The 18,714-nt window shown below is 36.9% G+C and overlaps 1 protein-coding gene across 3 annotated transcripts; it reads left to right on the plus strand.

Annotated features, from left to right (window-relative positions):
• The first annotated feature begins 9,224 nt into the window (after positions 1-9,224).
• LOC131438345 (3-hydroxykynurenine transaminase-like) lies at positions 9,225-16,296 on the plus strand. Of its 3 annotated transcripts, none has more exons than XM_058608297.1 (5): positions 9,225-9,304; positions 14,732-15,414; positions 15,478-15,573; positions 15,633-15,881; positions 15,939-16,296. In XM_058608297.1, the coding sequence occupies exons 1-5, from the start codon at positions 9,299-9,301 to the stop codon at positions 16,114-16,116; spliced, it is 1,212 nt and encodes a 403-aa protein (XP_058464280.1). In that variant the 5' UTR covers positions 9,225-9,298; the 3' UTR covers positions 16,117-16,296. The 3 variants fall into 3 exon arrangements, with proteins under 3 accessions (XP_058464280.1, XP_058464283.1, XP_058464282.1); XM_058608300.1 differs by lacking the exon at positions 9,225-9,304 and adding an exon at positions 9,385-9,567; XM_058608299.1 differs by lacking the exon at positions 9,225-9,304 and adding an exon at positions 9,388-9,645.
• Positions 16,297-18,714: the final 2,418 nt, after the last annotated feature.

Genomic DNA, 18,714 nt, shown 5'->3' on the forward strand with positions numbered 1-18,714 from the left:
CCAATTCGTTCGATTTTTTGGTGGGTTTCTTGGAAACAAATAATCGGAAAGCAAAACAGTTTCATATCATGTATCGAATTGACTGTGGTCGGAACTAGAATGAAAAGTTTCCTCCGAGCAAAAACAAAATGATGGTCATATTTAAATTTTCGACACTCTTTTGCACCTTCAATTAACATTTTTTCACCTTTTTTTAATCAGTAAAGAATATTTTTGGTTATAATTCCGATCATAGAGAGACATCTTACGAGTAAAATGCCGTTTGGTTTATGTTGATACGGACGATTGTTTTGAAACACGAGTGACACCCAGTTGAAAAAACGTGGTTTCGAGAAAAACCCGAACAAAGTTTTTATTCACGAGTAATAGTGCACCTTCCCCGCTTTTTTCTACCCGCTTCTCGGTCGCATGTACCCTCAGGGCGAAACATATATTCACCCATATTCTGTACGTCGATCGATTTGAAATATTCCGATCGAATGTGCAATTTCCATTCTGCATTCCGTTCGAGTTGGGTATGAACTCGAATATCATTCGTTCGAGTTGTTAAATTCTCGAACATTACTCGATCGACTTGCGTTCGTATTACTTTTGTTCGGTTTAGAATCGTTCTAATTTGTTTATACAAGTGTGATCGTTTTCTTTTACCAAGAAATGAATATAAAAAGAAAAAGAACGTGTAAGTAGTGTTGATAGCTTTGACAGTTAGTGTTCGAAATTTCAAGTTTTCCGAACGAATCATACAAGTCGAACGGAATAAAGAATGCAAAATTCGAACTCGAACGAAAGAATAGAATCGTTCGTATCACAAATCCGTCGGATTACAGAATCGGGGTGATTATTTCTAGGAGTATTTTCCTGGACTTCTCTGAGTAAGTTTGATTGCATAACTCTCTTCCATATGTCCATTATCGTAAATTCTCAACACTTCATTGTGTCCTTGGTACTCCCTCGTTATTAATATTCATTAACAATTTCAATATCAGACGGATGGAACAGTTGTTCGCACCGCACTCGAATGGCTTCTGGTTTTTGAAAATTTTCTGGCTGCCAGATCTAACAGAACCTTCAACTACCTGTAACACTAACAATCAATCAATCTTTTTGCCTTTCTCATATAGAAAGGGTATGCAATCACGTTGAAAACCGAGACCCGGAGAGCCGAGTGTGATATACCATTCGACTCAGTTCATCGAGTACGCGAAATGTCTGTGTTTGAATTTTATTTTGATCCGACTTCCGGTTCCGGAATTACAGGGCGATTAGTGAAAAAATTCTTATTTCAAATTACATCCTCACCATTCTCAGAGATGGCGTGACCGGTTTCTATGAACTTAGGTTCAAATGAAAAGTCTCATGGTCCCATATAAAACTTCCAAATTTCATCCGGATCCGACTTCCGGTTCCGGAGTTATAGGTTGAAGTGTGCTAAAAATTTTTCCAGACAATCTCTAAATCAATCTTTTTGGGGTTATCTAAACCATTAGTTTTTTTTCAAAACGAATTCGTACTAGATATGTATTCCATGACTTATTCAGTCTGGGAAATTTATATTATTTATATAAGGAGTTAGGCTCCTTATAGAAAAGTAGCCAAAGGTTAAAAATAATAGATGACGAAAGAATGTCTTTCCCGAAAATCCAACCCAACAATATTTTGAATCCTTATTTTTTCGTTATCGAGATGCAGTGTCATACCAGGTTGAAATAAGCCGTTTTTTCGGAAAACGGAAGCACACAATTTTTAAGAAATCAGTTTTTTCCTATTTGAAGTATGGAGTATTGAATTTTTTATATATTTATTTTTTCATTTATTTGTATAATTGTTTGTTTATATATGTATTTATTTATTGTTTAATTGTTTAATTGACTAGTTCATTTATTCATTTATTTATTTTTTTTTTCAATTCAAGAATCCTACATCTGACTTATGTTGGTCACAATGAAGTATTGCTAGGATGGGAGAAGCCTATTTGAAGATGAATCATTTTGAGAAGCGAGTAAAAACACATCACCTTTCTACATTTTCACATACATATATGCTTACATGAATACATTTTCACAATTTTAATCGTAAGTAATTTAATGACATACAAGTATAAAAAAAACTTATCTATCCAAGTTTAATATAAGAAAGTACATAACACATCGGCCGAACCTATTCATTCTGACCACACTCTATACGTTGACATGCGAGTCTACAAAAATTTCACGATGTAAGGCTTCTTGGTGGGATATTAATACATATTCGTGGTAGGATCTCTGGAGCATCGATTTGTCGTTGATCTCTGGAGCATAGAGTTGTCACTCTGAATATTTCCATATCTAGCAAAACGAAAGCGTTTAGTGTTCGGTGGATGTTCTATCGGATTACGCCATGGCAGAAATCTTACAGTAAATCGAAGGAATCGTGCTTGTATTGCGTCGATTCTATTGATTAAGATGCTCGCGTAAGTGCACCAAATATGAACTGAGGCTTCGAGAAAAGACCGAATGCGAATAATATAACGCTCACAAGCAAACTCTCTGGCGATCCTTACATATTATTTAATGATGCCTGAAGGATAGTTGGGAAACAAGATGCACGCCAAGATCTTTGTAGACCGATACTCTTTCAAGTTTTTCATCAGAGTGTGGCAAGTTATCTCGCTATTTAAAACACGGCGATTGAAAGTTGAACACAGAAAGATATTTTTTCCGATATGTTACAATTTTCCTATAGTGTGAGTGTAAAGGTCTTGAGATTCTACAATTACATGTAAGGGGATGTTCACCTAACCAGAGACCATTTTTGTAGAAACAGAAAATGAAAATTATAGAAAGATAGTACTCAAGGGAGAGCAAGGATGTGAATATATAGAACGGAAAGGTAAGACGTGACGTGAGGGTCATTTAAGCAAGCAGAAATCTTCTAGTAACTTAACTTTTATCTTCTACCAGAGGAGTCGGGCTTAGGCATCTGAACAATGCGAATCGCCCAAGTCTCTGGTATGTCGGAAAGTAGTGATAAAGGTCTTTTACCATTTACTATCCGAACCGGTAAAAGAAAAGTTACCATAAGTTATCACTTTCTACTTGCGACGGTATTCTCACACACAATGAGTTCTTCACTGCAAAGCAAAGCAAAGTCCTGGCATTACATTCCTTTTGTGGAATTTGGCCTTTCTGTTTCAACAGACTTCGCAGCCGATTCTTAGTGTACAGAATCATTGCATGACTAGTACTATGGATCCTACTGACACTAAGAATCCTTCCAGGTCGGGGCTCGAACATACGACAACTGGCTTGTAAGACCAGCGTCCTATGCATTGAGCCGCCAACCCGGGAATCTTCTCTGCATGGATGTTTTTTCTTGATCTCTATACGGCTAGTTGAACATCGGAATGGAAGGTTTGTTCGACCTATTGCTTATGTGCCCAGAGTCACAGCGTGTTGGCTGTTTAGTCCAGGTTGTAAGGTCTCTGGTTAGGTGAGCATCGCATAAAAAGAAAAAAGAAATATTGACTACTATACTTAGTCGTTAAAAAAGGAAAAAGTAAAATGTTAACATGATGGGTTTCCATCGGGTAGCGGTGAGTGGAGCGCTACCAAACGCCGCACGTTATCTATCTCAATACAACATACGTTTAGAACAGTTTACAAAATTAAAGACACAGTATATAGTAAGCTAAAAGATAGAATAACAATAGACCGTAGAACGAATGTTGTTTATGAAATACCGTGCGGGATATGTAAAGTCATATATTGGCCAAACTAGCCAATTTAAAAAAAAACGTATAGAGCAGCATAAAAGAGATGTCAAGTAAAAAAGCATAGGCAATACTGATTTTGTTCAACACAGTATAAAAAAGGGTCATGTTTTTGATTTTGAGAATGTCAAAATTTTAGATGAAGTACAAAGAACTGACACACGTTTAACAGCTAAAATGTTCTATATAAAAATTAGAGGAGAGTCGAACACGGTTAACCTTCAGCGAGTTTCGATAATGTTTAGATCAGCATACAACGTTGACAAAATTAAAAACCTCTATACAGTCAAAACAGATAAGAGACAGAGAGAGCGCAAAAGACAAGACAGTTGAAAATGTGAAATGTTGTAGTGTAGACGTCATTAGCATGTAAGTCTAGAATTAGCTTACTTGACAAATACATGTTTTTAGATAGCCGCTGAGGATGACCGAACACCTTAGTTATTATTTTCGCCGAAAAAAATCGATGACCGTCAATATCAGTTTGTTTGCGGTGACGATCATAAAACAACATCAATGGAAAGTTGAAGACCATAGCTAACCTGAATAAGAAAGAATAAGTTGATTCAATCGATTGAAAAAACTTGATTATCAATGTACTAAAGTGATAAATTTTAGTCATTTCAAAAAAGGTGTACGGTTACCGGTACTCCAAGAAATTTCGCAAAAAATGGAAAAATATAAGTAAAGACTGCAATTATTCAAAAAAAAAAACGGAATTTATTCTTTTCGGAGGCGTTTTGGACAAAAGTCTTCATTGTCTGATGGTGACTTCGCCTTGGCTCTCTTGGCCAATGATTTGGACGGTTCCGCCTTTGGTGTAGATTTGGCCGGTCTTCCTGTCGAATTTATTGGTAACCCGGCGAACGACCAAAATTAGGTTAAAGCCGGGTATAAATAAACGATATAAAAAAAAAGAATTTATTGGTTTCTTATCCACTAATCAACGTTTAATGGCATTAATCAGTGCATTAAAGTAAATTTTCCTTGACTTGGACGATTTGTTTGGAGTCGGCATGGCTAACAGAACCAGAGAACCAAAGTTTTTACTTATATGACGGGTGCATTGAAGCCATCAAGTTGTCCACGTGTTGCATATCACCAGAGATGCAGGTAATTTAATAAGTTTAGCTAGCAAAAACGAAAAGATCGCGCCAATTTTCAAAAGTCTTTAGATATTTAACTAAGAAATTTGATAATTTACAGACAAATTTGCAGTCTTGGCATCTCTGCATATCACTAACAATTTTGCGCGATTTGTCGAAAAAAATGTAACCGAAATCGGCAAACATTTTGAAAATGACGAAAAAACTATGGTTGCGAAAATTTTGATAGCATCCGATATTAAATCACGAAATAGATCGACTTCACCTCATAAAAAACCGCATCTATAGAAAAAGGCAAAAAGTTTATTTGGGCATCATATTGCATAACTTACAAATTGAATTAGTTTGGAGACATATTTTGATTTCTTTTTTTTTTTTTGCTTCGCTCTAAACGAATGATTGAAATTTTAAGCACTCTTTATCATGAATCTGAGTAAGAGCAAATCAGTACATTCATCTATGAGAAAATAAAGTGAGTTTCGTTTCGGTGTTTTTGGCCAATATTTTCAGTACTTCCGGAACTGGTAACCGGTATAATCGAAATCGGTTTGATTAGCCAACTATCCTAACCTAACGAGTGAAATAGTTGTGAGTCAAATTTAGCTGTATTTTTATGGTTTTGCATTTCTCATAAGGAAAAAATAAGTACTCACTGTAAAATCCAACTTTGAACCGAGACCCGGAGGTCTGAATAAGTTTGTCAAGATTGTCTGTGTGTGACAGACAGTGGCAGTGGCGATATCGTAAGCAATGAGGTACAACCGAGATTGAAAAGTAATTTGAAGAATGTCACTCACTTGATGGTTAAACAGAATTCCACTATCTGCGATTCAAATGAGATAATGAGATTCTATTAAAACATTTGTTTTATTCAGATTAAACTTTCTGGTTCCGGAGATTAGTGGGTGATTACAGTAAAATTTCAAGAGTATTATTTTTTTAAAGTGATGAGTATGGAATTTCTTTAAAATGGATAATAACACATGGATCAATAAGTCCCGAGACTAAAGCAGAGATGGCGCTCGTAATAAACCAGTAACCACGTCTTCCTAGAGTACACTGAGGTCTTTCTTTATGCGGTCTTTTTTATGCGTTTTTTACGCGACTTTTTTTATGCGAGTTGTCTGAGTTATGCGGTTTTTTTATGCGAAGTTTCAGAGTTATGCGGTTTCCCTTCTGCGGTCTTTTTTATGCGAAGTTTCAGAGTTATGCGGTTTTTTTTATGCGAAGTTTCAGAGTTATGCGGTTTTTTTATGCGGTACGTAAATTCGCAGTCGTTTTATAGTTTGTTGAAAAAATGGAAAAAACCGAGTTTCGTGTTTTGATAAAACATTGTTTTTAATGGGTAAAAACACCGTGCAAGCGAAACAATGGATTGAAAAATGTTATCCGGACTCTTGTCCATCAAAAGCAACGATTTGTCGGTGGTTCGCCGAGTTTAAACGTGGTCGTACCGACACAAATGACGCGGAACGCTCGGGTAGACCTGTGGAAGCCGTTACACCGGAAAATGTGAGTGAAGTGACAAAAATTATAATGAAAGATCGTAAAGTGAAACTCCGTGAGATTGCTGAGATGACACAGATATCATATGGAAGTGTATTTACTATTCTTCATGGAAAATTGAGCATGAAAAAGGTTTTTTCCAAGTGGGTGCCGCGATTGCTTTCGATGGAACAAACTGCACCCTGCCACAAATCGATGAAAACAATAGCGAAATTGAACGAATTGGGCTTTGATCTGCTTCCCCACCCCCCATACTCGCCAGATTTAGTCCCAGTGACTACTGGCTCTTTGCTGATCTTAAAAAAATGCTCCAGGGAAAAAGATTTGGCTCAAATGAAAAGGTCATCGCTGAAACTGAAGCTTATTTTGAAGCGAAAGATAAATTTTTTTATAAACATGGTATTGAAAAATTGGAAAAACGTTGGAACCATTGTATCACCCTAAAAGGTGATTATGTTGATGAAATTTCCATGAAATCGTAAAACCTTTCATTTGAATCTAAGTATGTGAAGATCGGTTCAGCCATCTCTAAGAAAAATGTCACATTTTTGTCACATACACACACGAACAGGTTCTGATCTCGACAAAAGGAGCAGCGTTTCACTCGTGTTTCAAAAACACAATAAATAGAACGGCAGCGTATTCCAGTTTTAAATTTGACAGTAGAACTATTCGAATAAATAAAACTAAAACGGCTTGCTACATTTGTTTTAGGTTCAGTTCTTTATATAGATCTCTCATATAAAACTCGAATTTCACAAAAGGAATGTAATACTAAGTCATAGCTTGTGTTTTCCTTGTGGTAATTATGGGTAATTATGCTTACCTTAAGTTTCTATCAGTAACCGATTAACTTAAACATACTATTTAAGAAGAGTTTGTGGAAATAATGAAGACGCATTTTACTAAAGCTTATCATAGCAGTACTGTCGTCTATAGTATTGGGCTGTCGTTAAATTAAAACCAAGTGCCTGATCATTACTTATTGATAATAATTAAAATCTCATCTTATAATTCTCAGCAAAGCGCAAATCTACAATTAACTAGGAGAATGTGCCACTTGAGCCAATTAGTTCTGATTCCTATAAAGGATCAAAAAGGATAACATGCGGCAGCATGTTAATGAAACACGAAACAGCACAAATGCAGAAGATAAAATGAAAAACTATATTTCAGAACGAACGAAGTTTTATATCATTTGGAAAAGATATAGTATGTGATGATTAAAGATTAGAAATGTGAGAAATCATGTGGGTGAGGTTAAATACCCCTAACCCCCCCTGGACACGGTCTGGATATCTCGATAACGATTCTTTGGAAAAATAATTGATCGATATTTCTGTACTCAATGACCCCAGATTAGTCTACAAAACACTTTTTTCTTGTTTAATTATTTCACTATTTATATTATCATTTCAATGAAACAAAATATCGTGATCAATGTTACTAGAATTCCTAAAATGGGCGCTTGACCTATTGGAAGAAATACATCTCATGTTCCACATAGAGGTCCAGTGGAAAATTTATAAACAACATTGTGGAAATCAAACACAACGTCACTATCAATTTAAAATCTATGACACGTTAAATTCTCAATGAATTAACTATCAAAATGAGTAAAAGTATTAGTTGTGACACAAATAATTATTTTCATATTTAATGATCTTTATATAGGTTCATTTATAAGAATGATATTCAGGTGAGTGCAAAATCATACTATGTCCTGAAGTTATATTTGTTTTTGAAGACTGCAGGATTAGGTATGGTTGGTATGAAACAAAAAATTGAACACACGAGGTGCATGTGTCGGGGAACTTGTTAGAGTAATTAACATGACAAAACCCATACAATCTTCTAATTAATCCACAGCAGTTACTTCTCTAGATTTGAAGAAAATTTTTGATAGTGTTTGGTACAAAGGCTTAAAAGCTAAAGTCTGACTTACAGTTTCCTAAATGATTCAACATTATTTAACTGATCGCACTCTTTATCAGAAGTGTAAATATAAATCGCTACCTGTACACGCAGGTGCTCCTCCGGGTTTTGGGGTCGTTCCAGTCATATACAGTCAGTATTGTTATCTCTGATAAATAATAATGCTTTAAAGTTACTGCACAATTGAGCAATCAGTACCATGGAATAAAGAAATTTACAGTTTAACTGAGTTAAATACGACTTTATGTTATAACAAATGAATTAAAATAATTTGAGTATTTTGTTTTTGTAACATATAACATTTCGATAAATATATTATCCCATTACGGAAAATTCAGCTTGAATAGCTATTTAATTTGGTAGCTAATTCTATTGCCTAGCATCGTAATTGAATTTTTGGATTTGATTCACTTAGTAAACAAATTTTAAGTTACATGTAGGAAATGATAAGTAACTAAGTAAGTCTCGAGAAAATCATACTGTGATTATTATTGTCTGCAAACTAATTGGCTCTGAACGCTTCGAAGTCTGTAATCTAATTTCTGGTAAATTATAATCTGTTTTCCGTTCAATTTAATATTTTTGAGTGTTTACCTAATTTAGTATGGGTATAAAAAACACTAAAGTCAAGTCAAAACTTCTTGCGATCTGCGATTCAGTTGCCACAAAACTCTGTGACTTTTCTTAAAATAAATTTTCAATAGTCATCTTGACTTGACTTGACATGATTTTACTTTGATGCTTTGTTAAGACAAATAGACATTAGTTTAGGGAAATTGAAATCTAGGTATATTCAGCATATTTAAGATATGCCTCTTGCCAGCCAAGATAAGGCTCCCAAAAACGTGTGCTACGACAGTGCAGAAGTGAAACAATTAACTAATTCAATTACCATCTGAAAGTACTACTGTGTTAGTTTTTCATTTGCAATCAGCGGCTTCGGTTGATTCTATCGCCAAATCAGTATAATAGCTGCTGATTTTAGACACAGGCCGGAAATTAGATGTGTGTGAGTGTGGATTAACCCAAACCTTCTCTGTCGTATGCTTACAATTGGAATTATCATTATCAATTATAAACTGCCAAACTCAAAGATGAGTACCAATCAGTAGAGTACGAGTAGTTCCAGGGACCGGGTCAAAATATTTTCGTGTGTGAGATTCGTCGGTTCATAATTGAATATATTCCGTAGTGCTTTCCGATCTATTTAACTAAAACATTGTGTGAGAGATTTTTCGCAGTGAACAGCGTTAGTCTTAACTGGGAAGCGTGGTAATTTCATCACAAATTGATGCGTTGTGAAGTGCTTTCAAAATTAATCAACTTGAGTGCGAGTATATTACAGACCAGGTTGGTTTGAGCTAGTTTTCGTGCTTTGTAATTATTTTGTACGATACCATTTTGGTATGTATCTTGAGGGAGCCACCATCTGGATATCGTGAGAATACGTTAGAATACATAAAAAATAGTATCACGAAAATCAATCAATTTTAGACTTAAAAAATAAATATTGAATTTTAATCACATGGTACCTACTCGGAACTTACTGATTTTGAAAATTATGTGTTCTCTACAGTAAATATATTCTACGTCTTTTGTGTGCTCTTTCGTTTTGCATTAAATATTGAATAGTGATTTTTAAGTGCACGATTTCAATGGAAAGCGAAATAGGCAAAGAGAAGCTTAAATTTGTTTGCTATTATTAAATATTGACATTGATTTTTGTGACATATCTAGTGGAATTTAACCTGCTTACTTAAATGTTGACATAATCAAACCAGAACTTAGAAGATTAAATTTTGACCGTAATCTCTACACAACTTATGTTTAATATGAACATAAGTTTTTATAAATCATAAGATACTGATCCTAAACAAAGGAAACAAAGTGGTTGAATCTGAGAGAGTACTATCACCTCTGCATACAATTTGGCGCGAAATGCTTCGTTGCATACACGCAGAAAAAATACTGTAATAATAAATAAGTTCCTGGCAATTCAAACGATTTTTTTTATTTATATAGTGACAATAAAAGTTCTGGTATGATTTTTTTAAACTACAAACATTTGTTAGAAGCAATCATATTCTAGTTCTTTTGATTCGATTATAGAGGCTTAAACCTAAAGGTCATTCGCCTCTTCGCTCCAGAAAAACTTTCTGACCCTATGGGGATATGGAATCGAACCCAGGCGGGCTACGTGAAAAGCTTAGACTTACCTATCACGCTATATCCGTCCCCCTATTTTAGTTTAAAATAAACATATCTTGTTCGAATCAGCCATATCTCGGCTTGAAAAAACTATGTTTCTAGTTTGATGGGCAACTAACGTGTATAATAACATTCGAATTTATTCAGAGACTTGCGATAAACAAAAATTCGGCATGGTTGAACTGCAGCACCCAATCCCAAGCAGTAAATGTAACTTATCAAAATTCCAAGATGTTCTACATTTTTGGGTCTTCATTAAAAAAAATGACAAATTTAAAACATGAAATTCAAAAAAAATTATGCAGAAGCCCGAAACTTACAGAAATGAGAACAGTATAATAAAAGTATCAGAGTACAAGTACAACATTACATACGCAATGAAAACAAACTCAATCAGAAAATAATGAGCTGCTGAAATAATGAGGAAACCTAACATAACTTTTGAAAGATAGTTCAAAATTTCAGGCGTACAACTACATTGTTCACCATAGAAATGTAGTTCGTTGTCGATTTTTTATTTACAAATAGACGTTCAATATTTGGATAGTTTTTCATATCTATATTCAAGAAATGAGCAGTTGTTTTATAAATCAAATCTGAGACTTATTCATTAGAAACTTAGGTGTTTGTGATGATTTTGTAAACGTCAATTCAATACTTGTTTACATGACATAGTAATTTCCTTAAGATCGACAATTGTTTTTTTCGTTGGTTTTATTGCTGCAGTTGTAGGGTGGCGGATGCATGAGTTTCACAATTGATTTTCCAAGTTGATATAAACGTTCGTATATACAAGGTGAGATGAAAAAACTGCAACCAACTTCAGACTGCTGTCATTTCTAAACCGCTCGTCCCACAGCTGTCAGATTTATTCTAGTGACAGCTCATTATATTATTTACAAGCGCACAAAAGCATTTTGGTGGGAATTTTTCAGAAAAAAAGTTATTTGTGATGGAATTCAAGTGTGATAGTGTGATTGCTTTGCATTTGGCTGGAAAACCACAAGTGGCTATCGTTAGAGCCCTCCAGCATTTAAAAGTGAATAAATCTTTTGTGTCTCGTACCATCGCTCGTTACCGTGATACTGGTAGCGTAGCCCGACGTCAAGGAAGTGGACGAAAAAAAACAGCAACATCGGCAGAAATGGTTCGAAAAGTGAAGAAGCGAATTGAACGAAATCCGCGTCGCAGTGGCCGAAAAATGGCTCGTGAGCTGAACATATCGCAATATGCCATTCGGCAAATATTGAAAAATGAGCTTGGACTAAAGCCATTGAAGTTCCAAAAAGTGCAAGATCTTACTGATGCGCAAAAAAAAGTTAGACTCGAAAAAGCTAAAGAGTTGCTTCGCTTGGCCGAAAGTGGTGAACTGCCGAATTTGGTTTTCTCCGATGAGAAACCATTCGTTATCCAGCAGTTTGTAAACAAACAAAATGATCGTGTTTACTTGCCAGAGAGGTCAGCTGAAAATTTGCAACTTCGGTTGGCCACCAGAACTCAAAAGCCGGCCATGGTGATGGTGTGGGCCGCCATAACAGCCGATGGTCGCTCGCCGCTCGTATTCATCGACCGTGGGGTCAAAATAAATGCGCAAATCTATCGCGAAAATATTTTGGAGGGAGTTCTGAAGCCCTGGGCACGCAAACATTTCGGCCGCAGACCTTGGACATTCCAACAGGACTCAGCACCATCGCACTCAGCACGCGCCACCCAAGAATGGTTAAGAAATAAGGTTCCTCGCTTCATTTCCACCGCACAATGGCCACCAAAATCTCCGGATGCCAATCCGTTGGACTATTGTGCCTGGGGTATTTTGGAAAGCAAGGTTGGCACTAAAAAATACCAAAGTGTCGATCATCTCAAGCAAGCGCTTCGCCGAGAATGGGACAAAATACCGCAGAGCCACTTTCGGGCAGCGTGTGATGGTTTCATTGGCCGTTTGAAGGCCATAGTTCGTGCCAAAGGTGGCCAATTCGAACAAATCTAAACCGATTCTCAAATTTGATGTTATTTCCGACATTTTTTGCTTTCATTCAATAAAATTTAAAAAAAAAATGAAAAAATTATGGCGTTTTACTTTGCAGTTTTTTCATCTCACCTTGTATATATATATATATATATATATATATATATATATATATATATATATATATATATATATATATATATATATATATATATATATATATATATATATATGTATATATATATATATATATATATATATATATATATATATATATATATATATATATATATATATATATATATATATATATATATATGTATATATATATATATATATATATATATATATATATATATATATATATATATATATATATATATATATATATATATATATATATATATATATATATATATATATATATATAAACAGAACTCATATAGTTGCATTTTTAATTTCTCTCTAGCTTATATCACTGATTGTTGAACATACGAGATTTGTCATAATATAACGCGAGTTACACAGTTGATATTCGTAACCACGGAAGAACTTAAAGATGTGTTGCACAACACTGAAAAATTTCGCTTTTTCAATAACACAACAGTTACCAGAATAGTAATATAAACTAACTAGATAAGTTGCATAATCAGTATGGAAACCCGGTGAGTTACTCAATATGATACTTGAGATGCCACCATATTATCGCGGTGACATCTACCTATACATATGATATCTACACAGCAAACGAACGATTGTAATTGTGCTGAACATCAAATGCAATAATTTTCTGTTCTCGAGAAATATTGCAGATAAATAACACGTTATTACAGCGAAACAACGTATTGAGTATATTCCATCAGTCTGAAATAATACTGTACACGATTCTGATTGAAAATTATGGACATGCCTTAGAACGACACCATCACTTTTGTGATCTTACATCGAAATTGCTGCACTGATATGCAACGATTACTACTTAATAATTCAAACTTGGTGTCGTTATGAATTGTGATATTACATGAAAAAATTCATACCAAACTGACAATTTCAATGAAGCGACTGACTTTTTCCAGAAGCTGATATTGCAACAGATGCGAGTATAGAGCAAGTTTTATGCGTGAGTGCAAGATACGGGAATTACTGGTTACGGAATCCGTAAAATGCCTTATTAACAGTTGCAATACGCCCATATTGCAATACGCAATTTATAACGCGGCTAACATTATTATCGCATGTCACTAGTGTTTTTAAAACAAAGCCAAATTGGTGAGCCCTAATTTTCTGCGTCCCTTAACATTTTTTAGTGAGGCGATTCGTCGGCAAGTCTTTTGTTCATTACCTTTACGTTTCGTCTTAGACACGTCAGTGCATAACAGTAAATGTTGAAATGTTATGCCACGTGCAGTCTAACATAAGCCGCTAGACAGACGTAAAGTTATTGCTATTTGCAATACATATATAATTAGCACCGAAGTTGTTATGCAGGTGGCATAAGAGTTCAACATTTACTGTTATACACTGACGAGTCTAAGACGAAACATAGTGACAATAGTATTGGTTATGTACCCTAGCACAAAATAAGGTTAATCCCTAAAAAGGAAAGAAAGGAAATTTGTTGTAGTTTCTTTATTTCGTACACCCCTTTTGTTAATTGAAATTGTATCATTAATTAAGTATTCCAATGCACATCCTAAGCCGTTTGTAAATAAATTCGATAAATTGTAAAAGAACACGTATCCATCGGGTGACGTTAGTAGAGCCCAAATAGTGTGCTAAACGAACTACATATCGAGAATATAAAGATCATTGTGTTTCAGCTATTAACGGTCGGTTTATTGACGTATAATAATATTTGTTAGAAAAAGGGTACCGATATTGTGGTACGTCACGCGGTTGTTAAACCGATTATTCAGTTAAAATTAAAAGAACATTTTGCAACCTTAACCTGATTAATGACTGTATAGCAAAATTCAAGAACGGTCTAAAAAATTGAATTCTAATGTTGTGATCTGAGATGATTACTTTATATGAATGACTATCAGCCCGTTTCGTTATCACTTTCGCTATAGGTAATCGTAGTGTTCGAAGTTCTTTGTTTTCCGCTGTATATGGTTCATCCGCCTTCGTGACTTACCGGAAATTCGCAATGCTATAGTCCTCATTACAATGATAACGACGTATCAAATCAAACAGCAATATAGCTGTTAGATCTAGTCTAGCAAAACAGTTAATAATGTTTATTTTTCGTTTATCCAACAGTGTTTTTGCAGTATGAAATTCATTCCTCCACCTGCCACCTCCCTTCGGAGTCCACTATGCATTCCAGAAAAGATAATGATGGGTCCGGGACCTTCAAACTGCTCCAAACGAGTACTAGCCGCTCTACATAATACATCACTTAGCAATTTCCACGATGAACTTTTCCATGTTCTGGACGAAGTAAAAGACGGACTACGGTATGTTTTCCAAACGGAAAATCGTGCCACAATGTGCGTAAGTGGATCAGGACACGCGGCGATGGAAGCTTTGTTGTCTAATTTGCTGGAAGAAAGGGATTTAGTGCTGATTGCAGTCAATGGTATTTGGGCTGAGAGGGCCGTCGAGATGGCTACTCGTTATGGAGCGGATGTGCGGATTTTGAAGGGTTCTGAAGATAAACCATTTCTGTTGGAGGATATGAAAAAAGCCATAGAACTACACAGACCAAAATGTTTCTTTGTGGTACATGGCGATTCATCAAGCGGATTGTTGCAGCCATTGGAAGGTTTAGGACAAATCTGTCATCAATATAACTGTTTGCTGTTGGTGGATGCAGTGGCAAGTTTGTGTGGAGTACCATTCTATATGGATGCATGGGAGATCGACGGTGCTTATACGGGGTCACAAAAAGTTCTGGGAGCACCACCCGGTATAACACCAATATCGATCAGTCCGCGAGCCTTGTACGATATTTAGATTTCTAGATAAGTCATGAAAAAAAATCAAATGTTGTCTATTACATATAGGGAAGTCATTCAATCGAGAAAGACAAAATCAAAAGTTTTCTACTGGGACCTACTGTTGCTTGGTAATTATTGGGGATGCTATGATGAACCAAGAGCGTGAGTTGCATACACTTTCAAGCGTAAGCCGTGAATGATTTGGAAACATTTATTATCAGCTACCATCACACCGTTGCTTCAAATCTGATCTATGCGCTTCGAGAAGCACTGGCCCAAATCGTTGAAGAAGGATTGGAAAACGTGATCAAACGGCGAATGGAGTGTGCTCAACACTTCTATCGTGGTCTGTCTGACATGGGTCTAGAAGTTTTTATCAAAGATCCTAAACATCGATTGTCGACGGTTACGGGTGTTATGATTCCTAAAGGCGTGGTTTGGTGGAAGGTTTCGGAATATGCAATGACGAAGTAATCAATATTGTTTACCAACAGCAAGGTGATAACGAATTATGTTTTTAATTACAGTTACTCTCTTGAGGTTCAAGCTGGTTTCGGGCCAACACGGGAGAAAGCATGGCGTGTCGGTATAATGGGAGAATGTTCGACGATACAGAAAATCAACTACTATCTCTACGCACTTAAAGAATCACTAAAAGCAACACATCCTGAGCTTGTTTTTGACGAGCGAAACGGTTATCACTAAACGAAGTCGAAACAATTTTTTGTTGTCATAACAATGATAATTTGGAAGCGTTCTGTTCCAAAACTTTTTGGTAGATCCGGAGCCGAAAGTTCCATAATACCCCCAGCAGCGCATACACCCGATTTGCAATATAACCAAAAATGTTAACTTGATTTACTACAGATGATTTAAATATTTAAATATTCTTGTTAATTATCAGTTAAATTGTCACGGAAATTCAAGCATGCCGTATGCATGCCGGTGATGACACAATATTACATCTTCTAACATGTACAAATACATTTTGTGTCTGTACCAATGTCGATAAACACATTGAAGTTATCACATTTTAAATCATTCGAATTCCCGCTATACGCACATCCTCCTCGATTGCACACACCCAGCGAGTGCTCGTAACGTAGGCTATTTTCTCCTCCGGCATTTTTGTTACATTTCCAGTCCACTATTGCCTTCCGTATTTTAGAAGCCTTCTTATGGCAGCACGTTTGTATCCTTAGTACAGCTGGTAATTCATTCGTCTGCGCCATTCTTCATTGTCCGAGTGTTATGCACGGTCTTTTACGCTCAAACACGCCGAGAACTCGAAAATCTGCTTCCTTCAATGACCTCAAGCTCGTATACATTTTGGATGCATTCGGTGCTAGCAAAGTCTTGGCATTACATTCCTTCCGTGGAATTTGGCCTTTCTGTTTCAACAGACTTCGCAGCCGATTGTTAGCGTACAGAGCCATTGCATGGCTAGTACTATGGATCCTACTGACACTAAGACACAACTTCTTATCAGTGTCCATAAAGCGGCCCATACACCTTCAATTTTCCGAACAGTCTAAATGAACCTTGGACGGAATAAAAAACAACGATTTACTGAACTGAACGTGTGTGGGTACTATTCAGTTTTGCGTTTTGTCTTCATGTCAGTTTCATCAGTTTCTTCCATGGAGGCACATTATTCTGATCCATAGAAAATTGACGGACTGAACGATTGAAAGGCTATCCGCATTAGGCCGATCCTTTAGGCAGCTGCATGTGCAGCTCAGTCATATCCTAAGCAGAAAAAAAGTCGACGCTCTCCGGATCCGATCCGATCCGATCGTCTAATGCGGATAGCCTTTAACTGAAGAATTGATCAGTTAACTGGATGAAACTGAGCTCGAGAGCTTCAGTCAAAAACGGACATTTGGCCGGATGAACTCTTCAGTCACTTCAGTTATTCGTTCAGTTCACGAGAAACTGTCCAGAAAACTGAGCGTGTATGAGTCGCTTAAGACAGACTTTGAGTGTGTGCTTGTGTTTAAAGAAGTTGGTGCGAGAGAACCACATTCTTTTCGCATGAATCGCTCTCACGTGCTCTCGCCTAAATACAGCCAAGTGATCACTTACGCGTGATGATGAGGGAACACTTCTGTGAACTTCAATCAAAAGAAAAAAAATATGGCCCTGCTATGAAAATCTTGCAAGGATAAACGAAAAAGTCAACGATAAATTGCTTTTTTTGCGTGCTTATTCTACGCAAATCATACACCAGAGTGCTCACCGACATGTACACCTAAATGTACGATGACGTACTGAGGTTGAGACTCCCCGAAAATCAGAACACGAAGCGTCGGTACATGCTGGTGATTACATGATCAATCACCAAGAGATCACTAAAGCAATTGGGTGTGATGCTTGATTACAAGCTCAGTTTCGGCAAGCACATTGAATACGCCTGCAAGCGTGCTTCAATGGTGATTGCGGCGCTCTCGCGTATGATGGCCAACAGCTCCGGTGCGCCCCAACAAACGCAGGTTACTGGCAGCAGTGACAGTTTCGATCATCAGGTACGGCAACCCGGTATAGGCGTCGCCACTCCGTGTAGAACACAATTGAACTGCTCATCAAGAAGGACGCGGATTGCAATTACATGTGGAGGCACAGGAACGCCCGTAAGACTGTCAACGCAGCCTTCCTACGCGAGTGGCAAAGAAAATGGGACAGCTCAACCAAGGGCAGGTGGGCACATCGGCTCATTTCAAGAGTCTCCGAATGGATCGACAGACCCCAAAGCGAAGTGAACTTCGGCTTGACGCAGTTCCTCACAGGCCACGGTTGTTTCAGGTGGTATCTACATATATTCGGCCACACGGTATCTTCTGCTTGTCCTGGCTGCCCAAATGAGCTAGATACAGCAGAACACGTCCTGTTTACTTGTCCCCGCTTTGCGACACAAAGGAATAGTCTACTGGATGTATGTGGCAGAGAAACTACACCAGAGAACCTAGTCTAAAGGATGTGCCACAGTGAAGAGAACTGGAACGCAGTGTCGACCGCGACCTCCTAAATCGCGGGAATCTTGAAGCGAAATTGGAGCGCAAAATAACAATAGGCAGCCGCGACCGTCGGGAGGGATCAGCGAACAAGCGTCGGTTCGGGAGTTTTTCCATCGTCGAGGAACTCTCTGTCGGTGTTGTTTAAATCATTCGCCGGGGATAAACATGTAGATTGCGAAATAGCCCCGGTACGGATCGTTGAGGCGTCAGTGAACCGGAAGTCATCTTGCAACCGGAATCACTGGACCGACCCAGGCATCCTGCCAATCGATCCGCTTACGAGTATCGG

The sequence above is a fragment of the Malaya genurostris genome, chromosome 3 (genome assembly GCF_030247185.1).
Source record: "Malaya genurostris strain Urasoe2022 chromosome 3, Malgen_1.1, whole genome shotgun sequence".
In the NCBI taxonomy this organism is placed as follows: domain Eukaryota; kingdom Metazoa; phylum Arthropoda; class Insecta; order Diptera; family Culicidae; genus Malaya; species Malaya genurostris.

Bases quoted from the DNA above. Each gene is read 5' to 3' on its own strand.
- LOC131438345 (XM_058608297.1), top strand. The intron at 15,574-15,632 runs GTGAGTTGCATA...ATTTATTATCAG, and splicing joins TGCTATGATGAACCAAGAGC to CTACCATCACACCGTTGCTT. The intron at 15,882-15,938 runs GTAATCAATATT...TTTTAATTACAG, and splicing joins TCGGAATATGCAATGACGAA to TTACTCTCTTGAGGTTCAAG.